Source organism: Bombina bombina, chromosome 9, assembly GCF_027579735.1.
Source record: "Bombina bombina isolate aBomBom1 chromosome 9, aBomBom1.pri, whole genome shotgun sequence".
Classification (NCBI taxonomy): Eukaryota; Metazoa; Chordata; class Amphibia; order Anura; family Bombinatoridae; genus Bombina; species Bombina bombina.
The window spans coordinates 47,932,459-47,950,619 of NC_069507.1; the positions used below are offsets into that span (position 1 = coordinate 47,932,459).

Sequence of the window (18,161 nt, forward strand, 5' to 3'; positions counted from 1 at the left end):
TGTATATGTGTGTGTTTGTGTGTGTGAGTGTATGTTTATGTGTGTGTATGTATATGTGTGTGTTTGTGTGCTTGTGATGTGTGTGTTTGTGTGTTTCTGTGTGTGTGTGTATGTATATATAATATACTGTATACTATATGTTACACTACAAAAATGTACATTTAAACGGATGAAAATAAACTATAGTATGTATTTTCTTTAGGCTTTTTAATATAATTATCAGCCCCTTTAAGACACCCCATACACCAATCTCAGAGCTGCTGATCTTGTGCATGGGCTTGATTGATTGTAAGGACTAATCAACTCCTGCTTAGGTTCCATGGATGAGAATCCGGTGTTAGTAGACTTATAAAAAGCTGTAAAGATTTTATTTTTATTGTGAAATGACTTAAAATACTGTGCTAGGGCATTTTGATCTAATTTAAACGCTTAATACATTTCTTCGCTTCTCATCTGCCAGGCATCTGTTGTGTACAGCTCTACAATTCTATTAAAGGGATAGGAAAGTCAAAATTAAACTTGCATGATTCAGATAGAACATGTAATTTTAAGACACTTTTAAATTCACTTCTATTTTCAAATGTGCTTTGTTCTCTTAGTATCCCTTGTTGAAAAAGAATATGCACATATTATACACCAGTGGGAGCTGCTGCTAATTGGTGCCTGCACACATTTGTCTCTTGTGATTGGCTAACTAGATGTGTTCAGCTTCCTGCCAGTAGTGCAATGTTGTTCTTCAACAATGGATAACAAGAGAATGAAGCAAATTTGATAATAGAAGTAAATTGGAAAGTTGTTTAAAATTGTATGTTCTATCTGAATCATAAAATATTTTTGGGGGGTTTACTATCCCTTTAAAGGGATAGTAAACTCAAAAATGTTTTAATATTTTTTACAACTTCATTAAATATTATACATATTTGTAATAAGTACCTATTAAAAGTTTCATGTCCTTTTCTTGATATTGCTCATCAAAAATCCTTATTTTGCAGAACCCATTTTTTGCTCATTATGTGCGACCTCTAACGATGTTCTACCTAGGTGGAAACATAATGGTGGCCGGCATGCGCATTTACTGTCTATGTTGAGTAACACAGTTACGCATGCGCATCTTGGTCCCTCTCTGTCTTATCTTGCGACCCGTCACCAAATGCAAGGTGGACATTTGGCATGTGACGTAGTTATCGGTGGGCGTGGTGCACCAGATCGATGATGATTCACAGTGCTAGCCCGGATCCCCCCGCATTAGCGCTTGCGCTCCTTCTAGGTCATTTCACTGTGATTTATTGCTACTGTGTAAGGTGTATGCTTTGGGGTAAAGCCGCCCAGAAAGATTTAAAATTTTGCAGCGGTCAGTCTTCTGGGGCCACCCACTCTAGCTACGTCATGATAGGGGACATTTCATTCAATGAAGAAAGTAATATTTGTCAGCGCTTGTCTATGTTGTGGAGTTAGCTAAATCAAGGCTGATTATAACTTCAGTGCCTTTATATTGTGGTGACAGAATAAAAACATTAGTGTGTGGTGAGTAATCCTTATTTTGATACATCAATCAATCAGCCAGCCTTGCCTCCCACAAATTAGCCCCACTATTATGAATATTAAAATGAATTGGGCGGAACCGCTTCGCTATTGGATGGGGCAAGGGAATTCATTTTACATAAACCCTGCCTATTTTATGGGCGGTCGTTGAAGCTCATTTTATACAAATTTGAAAGTTAAATTAAATATATTTAGATGCTTCGTTTCAGCAAAAAAGTAGGTTGATTTTATATAATATATTTATATAATTATAATAATGTCTTTTATTTTCACTACATTTTGCAAAGATTTCTAACCCTTTAAAGGGACAATCTAGTCAAAATTAAAATTTCATAATTCAGATAGGGCATGCAATTTTAAACAACTTTGCATTTTACTTTTATCCTCAAATTTGCTTTGTTCTCTTGGTACTCTTTGTTATAAAAGCTAAACCTGGGTAGGCTCATATGCTAATTTCTAAGCTCTCAAAGGTCAACTCTTTTCTCAGTGTATTTAATAGTTTTACACAGCTAGACAGAGCTAGTTCATGTGTGACATAGAGATAACATTGTTTCACTCTCGTGGAGTTATTTGTGAGTCATCACTGATTGGCTAAAATGCAAGTCTTTCAAAAGCACTGAAATAAGGGGGCAGTCTGCAGAGGCTTAGATACAAGATAATCACAGAGGTAAAAAGTGTATTAATATAACAGTGTCGGTTATGCAAAACAGGTAAATGGGTAATAAAGGGATTATCTATGTTTTAAGACAATACAAAATTCTGGAGTTCACTGTCCCTTTAACCATTTAGGAGAGGCAATGGAAGATTTAGGGGATAAGTTAACAGACATAAAATTATCATTAAAGGGACACTGCACCATACAATTGTCTCCCCTTTTTACCTGCGGCAGTGTATTAAATTATTTACAATTACAAATAATTTCTTTATCTTTATTTTGAAATTTGAAAAAGCTGCTTTTCCTACTGAAGCTTCTACCTATACTAAAAATGTTATTACTACAGTAATGGATACCGATAATCTATAAAAACAAGAGACATCAGAAGAAATTATCCTCCCAGTCCCATTTAAAGGGTGTTCCTGCACTGGCTTTAAATACAAATAACTCAGTCTGCTTGCCTGAGTGCACTGCCACTTTAAACAAAAGTTTAAGCTGCTTTGCATATCTTAACTGAAACACAAAAGCAGCAGTTTACCCAACTCTCCAAAAATAGAATTTTGGTGGCAAAAGAAATTCCCTCTCAATAATAAATATCAATGTGAAATGCATCAAAAAACCTTACCACCCTGGTATTATAAGCAAGGAGTTAAAGGGACATGAAACCCATTTTTTTTCTTTTATTATTCAGACAGAGCATGCAGTTTTAAACAACTTCCAATTTACTTCTGTTATCAAAATGTATTTGTGCTCTCGGTATCTTTTGTTGAAAAACAGGGACATAAGCTGAGGAGTGTGCACATGTCTGGAGCACTATATGACAGCAGTTTTCAGAATGTTAAACATTTGCAAGATCACTAGATGGCAGCACTATTTCCTGTTATGTAGTACTAATGTTATACATTAGCAAGAGCACTAGATGGCAGCACTATTTCCTGTCATGTAGTACTAATGTTATACATTAGCAAGAGCACTAGATGGCAGCACTATTTCCTGTCATGTAGTACTAATGTTATACATTAGCAAGAGCACTAGATGGCAGCACTATTTCCTGTTATGTAGTACTAATGTTATACATCAGCAAGAGCACTAGATGGCAGCACTATTTCCTGTTATGTAGTACTAATGTTATATATTAGCAAGAGCACTAGATGGCAGCACTATTTCCTGTCATGTAGTACTAATGTTATACATTAGCAAGATTACTAGATGGCAGCACTATTTCCTGTCATGTAGTACTAATGTTATACATCAGCAAGAGCACTAGATGGCAGCACTATTTCCTGTTATGTAGTACTAATGTTATACATTAGCAAGAGCACTAGATGTCAGCACTATTTCCTGTCATGTAGTACTAATCTTATACATTAGCAAGAGCACTAGATGGCAGCACTATTTCCTGTTATGTAGTACTAATGTTATATATTAGCAAGAGCACTAGAGGGCAGCACCATTTCCTGTCATGTAGTACTAATGTTATACATTAGCAAGAGCACTAGATGGCAGCCCTATTTCCTGTTATGTAGTACTAATGTTATACATTAGCAAGAGCACTAGATGGCAGCACTATTTCCTGTCATGTAGTACTAATCTTATACACTAGCAAGAGCACTAGATGGCAGCACTATTTCCTGTCATGTAGTACTAATGTTATACATTAACAGGAGCACTAGATGGCAGCACTATTTCCTGTCATGTAGTACTAATGTTATACATTATCAAGAGCACTAGATGGCAGCACTATTTCCTGTCATGTAGTACTAATCTTATACATTAGCAAGAGCACTAGATGGCAGCACTATTTCCTGTCATGTAGTACTAATGTTATACATTAGCAAGAGCACTAGATGGCAGCACTATTTCCTGTCATGTAGTACTAATGTTATACATTAGCAAGAGCACTAGATGGCAGCACTATTTCCTGTCATGTAGTACTAATGTTATACATTGGCAAGAGCACTAGAGGGCAGCACTATTTCCTGTCATGTAGTACTAATGTTATACATTAGCAAGATCACTAGATGGCAGCACTATTTCCTGTTATGAAGTATTAATGTTATACATTAGCAAGAGCACTAGATGGCAGCACTATTTCCTGTCATGTAGTACTAACCTTATACATTAGCAGGAGCACTAGATGGCAGCACTATTTCCTGTCATGTAGTACTAATGTTATACATTAGCAAGAGCACTAGATGGCAGCACTATTTCCTGTCATGTAGTACTAATGTTATATATTAGCAAGAGCACTAGATGGCAGCACTATTTCCTGTTATGTAGTACTAATGTTATATATTAGCAAGAGCACTAGATGGCAGCACTATTTCCTGTTATGTAGTACTAATGTTATACATTAGCAAGAGCACTAGATGGCAGCACTATTTCCTGTCATGTAGTACTAACCTTATACATTAGCAGGAGCACTAGATGGCAGCACTATTTCCTGTCATGTAGTACTAACCTTATACATTAGCAGGAGCACTAGATGGCAGCACTATTTCCTGTCATGTAGTACTAATGTTATACATTAGCAAGAGTGCTAGATGGCAGCACTATTTCCTGTCATGTAGTACTAATATTATACATTTACAAGAGCATTAGATGGCAGCACTATTTCCTGTTATGTAGTACTAATGTTATACATTAGCAAGAGCACTAGATGGCAGCACTATTTCCTGTCATGTAGTACTAACCTTATACATTAGCAGGAGCACTAGATGGCAGCACTATTTCCTGTCATGTAGTACTAATGTTATACATTAGCAAGAGCACTAGATGGCAGCCCTATTTCCTGTTATGTAGTACTAATGTATAACATTAGCAAGAAGCACTAGATGGCAGCACTATTTCCTGTCATGTAGTACTAATCTTTTACACTAGCAAGAGCACTAGATGGCAGCACATTGTCCTGTCAGGTAGTACTAATGTTATACATTAACAGGAGCACTAGATGGCAGCACTATTTCCTGTCATGTAGTACTAATGTTATACATTATCAAGAGCACTAGATGGCAGCACTATTTCCTGTCATGTAGTACTAATCTTATACATTAGCAAGAGCACTAGATGGCAAGCACTATTTCCTGTCATGTAGTACTAATGTTATACATTAGCAAGAGCACTAGATGGGCAGCACTATTTCCTGTCCTTGTAGTAATATGTTATACATTAGCAAGAGCACTAGATGGCACACTATTGCCTGTCATGTAGTACTAAATGTTATACATTGGGCAAGGAGCACTAGAGGGCAGCACTATTTTCCTGTCATGTAGACTATAGTTATACATTAGCAAGATCACTAGATGGCAGCACTATTTCCTGTTATGAAGTATTAATGTTATACATTAGCAAGAGCACTAGATGGCAGCACTATTTTCCTGTCATGTAGTACTAACCTTATACATTAGCAGGAGCACTAGAATGGCCAGCACTATTTCCTGTCAATGTAGTACTAATGTTATACATTAGCAAGAGCACTAGATGGCAGCACTATTTCCTGTCATGTAGTACTAATGTTATGCATTAGCAAGAGCACTAGATGGCAGCACTATTTCCTGTTATGTAGTACTAATGTTATATATTAGCAAGAGCACTAGATGGCAGCACTATTTCCTGTTATGTAGTACTAATGTTTATACATTAGCAAGAGCATAGATGGCAGCACTATTTCCTGTCATGTAGTACTAACCTTATACATAGCAGGAGCACTAGATGGCAGCACTATTTCCTGTCATGTAGTACTAACCTTATACATTAGCAGGAGCACTAGATGGCAGCACTATTTCCTGTCATGTAGTACTAATGTTATACATTAGCAAGAGTGCTAGATGGCAGCACTATTCCTGTCATGTAGTACTAATATTATACATTTACAAGAGCATTAGATGGCAGCACTATTTCCTGTTATGTAGTACTAATGTTATACATTAGCAAGAGCACTAGATGGCAGCACTATTTCCTGTTATGTAGTACTAATGTTATACATTAGCAAGAGCACTAGATGGCAGCACTATTTCCTGTTATGTAGTACTAATGTTATACATTAGCAGGAGCACTAGATGGCAGCACTATTTCCTGTTATGTAGTACTAATGTTATACATTAGCAAAAGCACTAGATGGCATCACTATTTCCTGACATGTAGTGCTCCAGATACCTACCTGGATATCTCTTCAACAAAGAATACAATGGGGATGAAGCAAATCTGATAATTGAAGTAAATTGGAAATTTTTGTAAAATGTAATGGGGTTCATATCCCTTTAACATCAATACTTTGTAAAGTTAAATATTAAACCTCATTGATTCTGATGCAACTCACAGGGAAAGTTCCTCCACCAACCGATCTGAGACAAAACAAGACCCACAGATAGGGAGGTAGGTGTCTGTTATATTACAACTAAGGTAAAACTTTACCCCACTCCACAAATAACCTCATATTACTCCCCCCTTTCTACCCTTTATGTGCCACACATGTCCCATAACACAAAACCAATCCGTGGCCCACAGTGCCTTATGTTTTGGAGGGTTCTTTAAATGGCTAGTAAAGATAATAAATAAAAGCATCCAGCCTTTTTAGTTCATTTGATTGTTTTAACTGGAGCAGGCAATACATACAAGTTTATGCAGTAAGCAGCATGGCATTTGTCTGCAGCACACCTTGTGCATGCCAAGCTCAAAAAATGGTTTGAGGAGAAGGGTAGCTGGCACTGCTGGTAGGAGGGCACCTAATTCTAAATGATACACTACCTTCAGCTTTTATAGGGGATAAAAGCCATTTGACACCCACATGCTTCAAATACATTGCAGTCATTTATTATGTTCCTGTCCCTTTAAAAACTGGAACCCTTTGTTTAGTCTCAAGAGTATGTCTGACCACTTAATCAGACACGACTACTTACTGATTTTAGAGATCTACTAACTCTGCACGTAATATACACAAATTATCAAATGTATTATTCAATCTAATCTCTCTCTCTCTCTCTCTCTCTCTCTATCTATCTATCTATATATATATATATATATATATACTGTATATACAGTATATATACTATATATACTATATATACAGTATATATATATATATATATATATATATATATATATAATATATATATATATATATATTGTATATATCATATTTCTGATTCCCATAGGATTCATACCATTGTAAGGTAGATTTTAAGAATGTGAGATAGACTCCTGGGAAAAAATATTACAGACCAGGAAATTAAAAACCAGGACTGTCCATAGAAAATCAGGACAGTTGGTAAGAATATAAGCAATTAACCTAATTGTTATGTAAGTCAGTGATTAAATATTATTGAAAACACCTAAATGAATTTGAATGCATGGACCACAGTATTACAGTTAGTATTATGCACATTTTTAGCCAAATAAATTGCTGTGTTCCAATTTCTTTTTAAATAAAGGTTTGAACGTTTTTGAGTTTTATTCCCATGTAATTTTGTAGATATTACATCCTTTACCAGTGCATTCAAACTGCTTATTTTATTGTACAAAATAAAACACTAAATACTGTACATATCTCCCCTAATTAGTTAATAATTGTCCTAGCTTCTGCTCTGCATCTGTTGACCTTGTGTTTTCTTTCTTTCTTTTTTATAGTTGCTGCTGCTGTTTCCTGGCTAGTGATGCGTTAGAATAAAAGACAGTTTTCATAATCATCTCTTCACAAACCCCTAGTTGTCAGTTCAATGAGTGCTTTCTTTTTAACATGGTATGCAAATACGATTTGTAAGAGGGGGGGATGTGTTTGTTAGTGCATAGAGAGAGGGGATCTTGCTTTTCAACCACATCATTAGGGAATTCTTTTGAGGATTTTGATGTTTTAAATACAACAGAAACAAGGAGATTTTACATAACTGATTGCATGGCATTACATGTGAAACTGACCCTTTAAAAGGAGGATTTTATACAAGAGTGTGAGAAGGCACAGACAAGGAACAACCTCATAGTGTATTCATAACAGATAGGAAATATGGTTAGTTCATACCCTGTACCCGAAGGATTCACTGAGATTGAAGTATTTGGAATTGGCACTGCTCTCCTTATTGAAGGTAAAACCATATATAACATCAGTATAATAAATATTAATGCATGATATATGTCTTATTAGTTAACAGTTTTCTGATGTTTTTTATATTAATGTGTACATATATATATATATATATATATATATATATATATATATATATATATATATATATATATATATATATATATATACAGTATATATCACATCAGCTGCTATACTGATAATGGATTCTTGAAACATTTATACAAGATGTCAATATGCTTTAGACAATACAATATCCATATTAAAATTCTGTAGAGGAAGGGTATATTTCTTGTTAATCAGATATATCAGTATATATCATTCAGAAGCTCACTTAACCCTTGAAGTGTCAGAAATGTATTTACCTGTTATAGTATTCCCAGGTATTATGGGGAAAAAAGCTATTAGCATATGACAATTATGTAGTGAGTATGCCACACAGCCATTTCAGATGACTGCTTAAATAACTGTCTCTCACCTGTAACAGTGCTGGTTATGTAATGTAAAACAAAGTTAATTATTAAAATGCACTTTGGCCCCATGTAATTCGTCTGTCACTGCCCTACAAAATAGAAAATAGAGAGTGCTATACAAATAAATATTATTTTGGTATAAAATAGCTGAGTTAGGAAAGCAGATACAGGTAGGTTTAGGGTTAACTATTTTGCTAACAAAAAGGAAATGTTTCGCCACTCTTGCAGTGAAGCGGTTAACATGAGTTTCACCTATGTGCTGTTTTGAACAATACAATTTTGCTAACACCATCACTGTTCCTGTCCTGTTTTAGCCCTTTTAATATATTACAATAGAAAAATAAAAATAACAATATATATTCTGATTTTAACTTTCAGTTTTAGAGATTATATTTTCCTTTATAAGCCCTCTCCCCAATTTACAAATAAGTGTAATTGAAAAAATATATATATTGTTATTTATAACAAATATAATTTACCTTCAAATTAAAAGGAAGTAAAGTATAAAATATATTTTAATAAATTGGATTGTAAACTGTTTTCAAGAGGTCAGTACGCTGAGTGGTTGTAACAGGAAAAATCCATGAGATTGAGTTGTACAGTATGTGCTTTGCTGCATTTTATCTCATTGGGCTAGAATACAAGTGGAACGTAACAATATTTGTGCTGTTTTGCATTAATATCGCTCAAACGCAATCAATAGTGCTTCTATTTTTGTACTCATATTACAAGTCCAAGGATATTTTTTATCGCTCGAGCTATAAACTAGTGTGTGCTAACATCTGCATGTAGCTTATATAGTGCAAGTGAGCCAAATCCCTCACATAGTAGAATTATATGAGGTTGCTCAGTAAAATTAATGTATTTGAGATTGTGCTCGAGCGTGACACTTAAAGGGATACTAAATCCACATTTTTTCTTTAATGATTCAGATAGAGCAGCAATTTTAAGCAACTTTCTAATCTACTCTATTATTAATTTTTCTTCCTTCTCTTGCTATCTTTATTTTAAAAATACAGGAATGTAAAGCTTAAGAGCCGCCCCATGTTTGGTTCACAAACTGGGTTATGCTTGCTTATGGGTGGCTAAATGTAGCCACCAATAAGCAAGCACTATCCAGAGTGCTGAACCTAAAATGGGCTGGCTCCTAAGCTTTACAGTCCTGCTTTTTAAATAAAGATAGCAAAGGAACATTTTGATAATAGGAGTAAATTAGAAAGTTGTTTAAAATTGCATTCCCAGTCTGAATCATAAAATATATTGTTTTGGTTTTATATCCCTTTAAGATGCTTTAGTTAAAATATTCCATCGTCCGTTTGTAAGATCAGTATATGATTTATTCTTTGCCCAAAGTCTCTCTAAATACCATAGGATTAATGAAAGCTACAATTTTTTCAAGTAATGTTAAAAATACAAAAAGTACATTATCTATCTTGTAAGAGCTCTCTTGTTACCTCCTCACACTCCCATACACAGGACTTCTCCAGACTGGCTCCCATCTTGTGGAACTCCCTGCCTCGCTCCACAAGACTCTCCCCTAGTTGTAACAGCTTCAAGCGCTCCCTAAAGACTCAGACTTATTCAGGGATGCAAACAAACTACACTAACCTTTCCTAACTCCATTGCTTTCCCCTTGAACCCCTTAGAATGTAAGCCTATGAGCCCAGCTGTTTGTAGATCGCCTTCATAAGAGACGACTACAACAGTGCAACTCTTGGCAGGACCTACTACCCATTTGATCCCTGTAAACGTTATCCTGTATACTGCCTATGCTTATAGTGCTGCAGAATCTGTTAGCACTCTACAAATACCTGATAATAATAATAAAAGAGCATGTAATTCCAGCAATGTAATAGCTGCATGACCCACCAGTCAGTGTTCTGCTTGATAGGTGCAAGGTTTGTTGCTCCAAAGCAGGACTTTACCTATGGTTTTAACCCCTTTATAGGAAGTTAAATGCATAGAGCTTGATTACAGTTTGAGAGTAAACACAGATTAAAATAATATAAAAATAATTTGAGGTTGTATTGTGGTGCTGGGGAAGGCGTACAAGGATTTGATTAGGGGGTGGGAAAGAAGTAAAGTGCATATATGTGTATGTGTGGGCATTACATTTAAGTTGCTTTGTGCATTTGCATTACCAGATAGGAATAAATCTTATACCTGATGATCAAAAATTTGAGCCACAATAACCTTAAAAACCATGTTTAGCCTTGCAGTGACAGTATTGGTGCATTTTTTTTTAAAAAGAGCTGTCCCTGCGAGTGGTGAGCTTTCTCCCATAGGAAATAACAATAGCTCTCTGCTATGTATACGTTTTCAATGGAGGATTAAGATCACAGGGAGAACCCAGCATATGTATAAACATTAATATTACACTTAATAAGAAATAAAAATATGTTTTCAGTGCAATGTACCATAAAGGACCAGTAAATACAGCAGATTTGCATAAACAACAAACGCATGATAACAAGACAATGCAATAGCACTTAGTCTGAACTTCAAATGAGTAGTAGATTGTTTTCTGACAAATTACAGTTATGTCTATTTCCACTCCTCCTGTATCATGTGACAGCTATCAGCCAATCACAAATGCATATAGTATATTCCATGAATTCTTGCACATGCTCAGTAGGAACCTGTGACTCAAAAAGTGTAAATATAAAAAGACGGTGCACATTTTGTTAATTGAAGTGAATTGGAAAGTTGTTTAAAATGGCATGCTTTATCTGAATCATAAAAGTTTAATTTTAACATGAGTGTCCCTTTAACAATATTTACTGCTAAGAGGTCCTAAACTATCTTACCTAACATTAGTGTAGAATGACCACTGGAAAAGTATGATGCAGAGTGAAGGTTTAGCCAAGATGAAATTAGTTCCTGAGGAAGAGTCATACATTATGAAAAACAATTTTCTTTTGTAATTCAGACAGAGCATACCATTTATTCTGTATTGAAGAGATACCTAGGTAGCATCTGGGAGCACTAGATTGCAGGAAATAGTGCTGACATCTAGTGCTCTTGTAAATGGATAATATTCTTTCAAAGATTCTGCCATAGAGTGCTCCAGAAATGGGCTGCCTACGAAGCATACATCCCTGCTTTTCAACAAAAGATACAAAGGGAACAAAGATAAAATTATATAGAAGTAAATTAGAAAGTGGTTTAAATGGCATGCTCTGTCTGAATCATGAAAGAAACATTTGGGGTTTCAGATCCCTTTATTTTCGTATGCATAGGTTTTCCTTTCAGAGTAATTAGTGTTTTGAGTATTTTGATAAAAGCTTTCTGGCTTTTTATTTTCGATAAATACAGTGAGATTTGTAGGGCGGAAATGTTTAGATAATTACGCTTGTAAATGAGAGACAATTTATATAAATTTCCATGTATTTTTTGCACATCCAGTGTACTTAAATTACAATTTATGTTGTGCATATTTAATACGATTTATTCCTGTGTAATTTTCATATACATTTTATATTGTTGATAAAATATGATTTTTGGTGAACAATTTTGTTTTGACTTTTGAGGCACAATTTTTTCCTGTATATTTTTTGTGTAAATTGTTCAATTATTTGTTTTCTATGATCTTTAAATTACTATTTTCATTACGTACTTTTGTAATGTATGCATCTCCTTCCTATACGAAATTGCAGAAATACGCCCTTAGCGGGACCCTCTGCAAGCACAACCCAGATGCTGAACCAAAAATAGGTCAGCTCCTAAGCTTACGTTCTTGTATTTCATATAAAGAGAGCAAGTGAACAAAGAAAAATGTATAATAGTAGTAAATTAGAAATTGCTTAAAATTGCATGCTGTATCTGAATCATGAAAGAAAAAATGTGGGTTTAGTGTCCCTTTAATTAAACAGTTAGCATGAAGATAATGGGGGCCGATTTATCAAGTGTCTGTCCGACATAATACGCTCAGCGGATCATGTCCGACAGGACATCGTTGAATGCTGACAGCATACGCTGTCGGCATTTAACATTGCACAAGCAGTTCTGGTGAACTGCTTGTGCAATGCCGCCCCATGCAGATTCGCGGCCAATCGGCCGCTAGCAGGGGATGTCAATCAACCCGATCGTACACGAGGAGGCATACGAGTAAAAGGTGTACGAGTCTTAAGACCGCTGCTTCCTAACTGCTGTTTCCAGCGAGCCTGAAGGCTTGTGCGGAAACAGCTGAATTGGGGCCGATTTAACAAGCTGTCAAAGTTTACAGTCCCTTTAATAAACTTGCAGGAAATTAGTTTGATTAATTTACTGAAAAAATTAGAATGATAGATTTTTAGCTAAAAATGAGGTTGTCTGGAAAATTGTGCATATTAAGAGTCCATTCATTTTATTATATAAAATATATTAATTAAACATTTTACTGCATGTAACTAAAAACAATTTTATTACATCTGATTTATGAAGCTGTTAATGAGTTCCATTATTTTGGCAGCAAATAAAAAAATAAACAATTTACTGCTGTTGTCTCTAACAAAAAAACATTTTATGCCACATCAATCTAACTCATTAATTTGTACTTTATTTGTCTTCTTAGCTACATTCACTGGCTTCGTTGTTTCCATGTGTCTAATTGACTTTAATAAAGGAACTCAATTGTTTCACATAATGATGGTAACGTGTCTGTCAAAGTATTTTTTGGAATTAAAAGATCTTCCTTTTTAGCCAGGCCCACCTCTCATGGAAAAAATGCTGACCATTCTAATTAGCAGACATTTTGCATAAATAATACAGCATGACTTAAAAGCTAAAGCTGGTTGAATAGATTTTATTTGATCATTTGTTTAAAATTTCATTCCCACACTATTAAGACACATTTCAACATATTTATATAATTGGTTCTAAAGGTTCAGATCTCTGTATTTTAATATAATTCTATGTTTATCCTTTATTAAATACAGAGAGCTGAACCTTTAAAATACTGACAATTCTGTTAAAATGACAGCTATGCTTAAACGGACATCAAACCCCAAATTTTTCTTTCATGGTTTCGATAGAGAATACAATTTTAAACAACATTCCAATTTACTTAAATTATTTAATTTGCTTCATACTTCAGATATTCTTTGTGAAGGAAGAGACAATGCACATGGGTGAACCAATCACACGAGGCATATATGTGCAGCCACCAATCAGCAGCTACTGACCCTGTTTAGAAATGCTTTTCAACAAAGGATACTAAGAGAATTAAGCAAATTAAATTGAAAAGTTGTCTAAAATTGCATGTTCTTTCTAAATCATGAAAGAAAAAATGTGGGTTTCATGTCCCTTTAACAAAGATACTGAACAAGTGGGTGACAGGTGCAAGGAGGTGGGTGTGGTTCTGCAATGTCCCTCTAAATCAGCTTAGGTTTTACCCTAAGCCAAAGCATATATATGAACAGTGATTATATCCCCATGGCTGCCAGCAACAAACAAAGCAGGGATTTATTTTAATACCTTAAGTGAAAATTTCAATATGAACAGGAAAAAACAACAACTTACAGGATTGAGAGCTATGACCCATCTACATGCTATACACCACTGGTTTTCAAATCTGTTCTTAGGCCTCCCTAACAGGCCAGATTTTGAGAATATCTGTTTGAAAACCAGTGCTATACTCTGATTGTTTGACCAGTGATGTATTGTATTTATATCTGTCTTAAAACTGCAAAAGAGATAAGATTAACATATTCACAAGGCTTTTCAAGGGTATGTCCCTGAACTGCAGAACAATTCAAATTTTGCTAGTAAGATTACAGTTTACAATGCTTTCAAAACATTTATGTTGTGTGCAAGTCTTGTGCAATGTGATGCTTAATTGGTACTATATGCATTTATAACAAAAACGCATATACAGTATTTAAAGGGATCCTGAACCCAAATGTTTTTCTTCCATGATTCAGATAGAGGATGCAATTTTAAGTAACTTTCTAATTAACTCCTATTATCAATTTTTCTTCCTTCTCTTAGTATCTTTATTTGAAAAAGCAGGAATGTACGCTTACGAGCCGGCCCATCTTTGGTTCAGCACCTGGGTAGCACTTCTTTATATATCAGCATGCGCTATCCAGGTTGCTGAACCAAAAATGGGCCAGCTCCTATGTTTACATTCCTGCTTTTTCAAATAAAGATACCAAGAGAACAAAGAAAAATTTATATTAGGAGTAAATGAGAAAGTTGCCTAAAATTGCATCTTCTATCTGAATCATGAAAGAAAAAATGTGGGTTTAGTGTCCCTTTAAGGCAGCATATATTTTCAAAGCTTAAAAACCATAAGGAGTTACAGGCACATTATTTTTTCAACTGGATTCTTTATCCTTGTGTTTTCAGTATAAAACATTATTACAGCCATTGTAACAAAATAGTTTCCTTCCATTTAAAGCTGTTTGTCTTTGTTGCAGCTCTGCTTGGGTTTCTGTTGAATGGTCTGACAATCCTTTCTTTCTACAAAATCAGAGAGCTCAGGACTCCTAGCAACCTTCTGATTATTAGCCTGGCAGTCGCGGACACCGGACTGTGCCTTAATGCCTTTGTAGCAGCCTTTTCCAGCTTCTTGAGGTAAAGACTAAGCTCTTCAAAGATCTGCAAACAACTATCCAACCATGCAAAGATCTGCAAACAACTATCCAACCATGCAATGATCTGACACAGTTTGGAAGAAAAATTAAAAAAAGAGAAATTGTAGCAGAAAATGAATTACTGTTAAAGGGACACTGAACCCATTTTTTTTTTCTTTCATGATTCAGATATAGCATGCAATTTAAAGCAACTTTCTAATTTATTCTTATTATCATTTTTTATTTGTTCTCTTGCTATCTTTATTTGAAAAGCAGGAATGTAAAGCTTAGGAGCCAGCCCATTTTTGGTTCAGAACCTGGGTTACGCTTGCTCATTGGTGGCTAAGTGTATCCAGGGTGCTTAATAAAGATAGCAAGAAAACAAATAAAAAATTATAATAGTAGTAAACAATAAATTTGCTTAAAATTGCTCCTCTATCTGATCCATGAAAGAAAAAAAATTGGGTTTAGTATCCCTTTAAGCTTAGGAGCCACCCTTTTTAGGTTCAGCACCATGGATAGTTCTTGCTTATTGGTGGCTACATTTAGCAAACCAATAACCGAGCACAACCCAGATATGAACCAAAAATGGTCCGACTCCTAAGCTTTACATTCCTGCTTTTTAAAGAAAGATTCCAAGAGAACGAAGACAAATTGATAATAGGAGCAAATTAAGAAGTTGCTTAAAATTGCTTCTCTGTCTGAATCATGAATCAAAAAAATTGGGTTTAGTGTCCCTTTAAGTGATAGACCACCATGTTTTTTCTGTTAAATGCATTTAATAAGTCAAAATTACACTTTCTGGATTCAGATAGAACATGTCATTTCACACAACCTTCCTATTTACTTCTTTTATCTGATTCGCTTCATTCTCCTGGTATCCTTTGTTGAAAAGTGTACCTAGAAAGGCTCAGAAGCAGTAAAAAACGATTGATCTTGTTATAGACTGATCTGGTATGTCCAACTAGTTTCCAGTAGTGCATTGTTGTTTCTTAAACAAAGGATGCCAAGAGAATTAAGTAAATTGGATAATAGAAGTAAATTGGAATGTTGTGTATAAATTTATGCTCTATCTGAATCATGAAAGTAAAAGTTCTGCTTGACCCAGATTCCCTAGAGCAGGGGTGCCCACACTTTTTTGTGTTGGGATATACTTTTCAAATGACCAGCTCAACGAGATCTACCCACTAAAAATGGTCTGGCTCCTAAGCTTAGATTCCTGCTTTTTTAATTAAAGATACCAAGAAAATGAAGAAAAATTGATAATAGGAGTAAATTAGAAAGTTGTTTAAAATTACATGTTCTATATATCCGAATCATTAAAAAAATAAAATGTGAGTTTCATATCCCTTTAAGGTTGGATGATTTAGCAACACATGGATGTGCAAAAGCATAAAGATACAAAAGATTAATCCTGATGACAAAAGTAGCACTGACTTTAATTTGGATTAACAGGAGCCACCCCTTGTGCTATGTTACAAAACACTGCATTCAAATTACTGCCACTGACCCCCTTTATTTTGCGGCGCGGGCTTGGCCCGATATAACCCAGTGAGGCTTACACAAATAAATTTCAATAGCGCGAAATGCAGACTATTTCTTACCAGGTCAACACGTTCATTTGCTAGACGTCAATCAGACTTGTTCTTTTAGCATAGCCCAGCAGCCTCCGCATTTACTTTTTGTATCTATTGATGCTTACCCTCCTAACTATACTATACTGCCATATCCATTGGGAGAGTACTCACTCAACCATGCTTTTGATAGGCTAATTGTGTTGTTGTTAAAAAATCATCTACATTGATTGGTTGAAATCGAAGTCCCGCAAGATCCAATCCTGTAGCACTTTTCGTGTCTGACCATCAGACTGTTTAATGACCTGCCCCTTCACACACTGTGGTAGATAAAGCAGCAACCCTAGCAACCTACTCTACTCACACCCCAGTGTTGAGATCACATAACTTGACCACATCATTTTGATCACATCGGCCATGATCTACCAGCAGCGCCTTCGGGATCTACTGGTAGATCCCGATCTACCTATTGGGCACCCCTGCCCTAGAGGGACCAAAATAGTAAATGCTGTGACCTGCCAATTCTGCAAATCAAATTGCTCATTCAGACAATTTGCAGCAGTTTGAAAACCCAGGCTACAGATTTGCTTTTTGACTTCTCAATCACAATTTTAACACAAAAGCAAGAGCTGTTTAATGTATTTTTAAAGTGTTTTTTTTTTACTTTTTTTTCTGGCATCCAATTGGCAACTTACCCGTATGGCTCGCTGATTGCAATGAGACTCATTGTTTTTGAGGGTTACTCGCATGTGCTTAGTAGTTTCCATGTTCTTATACGTTCAGGGTATGCTTTGCGCATGCACAATTTTGCCTCTGTATCTGGAGCTTGCTTCAGATCTGACGTGTACAGTGTTTGCTACTGCAATACACGTCACTACTGTGCAGACTATGAATAGGTGGCGGGTGGCACTGCACTACACGTCACTACTGTGCAGACTACGAATAGGTGGCAGGTGGTACTGCAATACACGTCACTACTGTGCAGACTATTGGCGGCTGGTACTGCAATACACGTCACTACTGTGCAGACTATTGGCGGGTGGTACTGCAATACACATCACTACAGTGCAGACTACGAATAGGTGGCGGGTGGTACTGCAATACACGTCACTACTGTGCAGACTACGAATAGGTGGCAGGTGGTACTGCAATACACGTCACTACTGTGCAGACTACGAATAGGTGGCAGGTGGTACTGCGATACACGTCACTACTGTGCAGACTACGAATAAGTGGCGGGTGGTACTGCAATACACGTCACTACTGTGCAGACTACAATTAGGTGGC

The 18,161-nt window shown here is 35.7% G+C and overlaps 1 protein-coding gene across 2 annotated transcripts in view; it reads left to right on the plus strand.

Annotated features, from left to right (window-relative positions):
* The first annotated feature begins 7,835 nt into the window (after window positions 1–7,835).
* The window catches only part of RGR (retinal G protein coupled receptor), a 29,619-nt gene continuing 19,293 nt past the window's right edge, over window positions 7,836–18,161 (plus strand). Inside the window, exons 1-2 of one of the 2 annotated variants that reach the window (XM_053691643.1) lie at window positions 7,836–8,274; window positions 15,145–15,301. In XM_053691643.1, the coding sequence (XP_053547618.1) occupies window positions 8,196–8,274; window positions 15,145–15,301 (236 nt within the window). In that variant the 5' untranslated portion in view covers window positions 7,836–8,195. The remainder of the gene's footprint in view (window positions 8,275–15,144; window positions 15,302–18,161) is intronic. The other variant, XM_053691644.1, reaches the window with a different exon arrangement.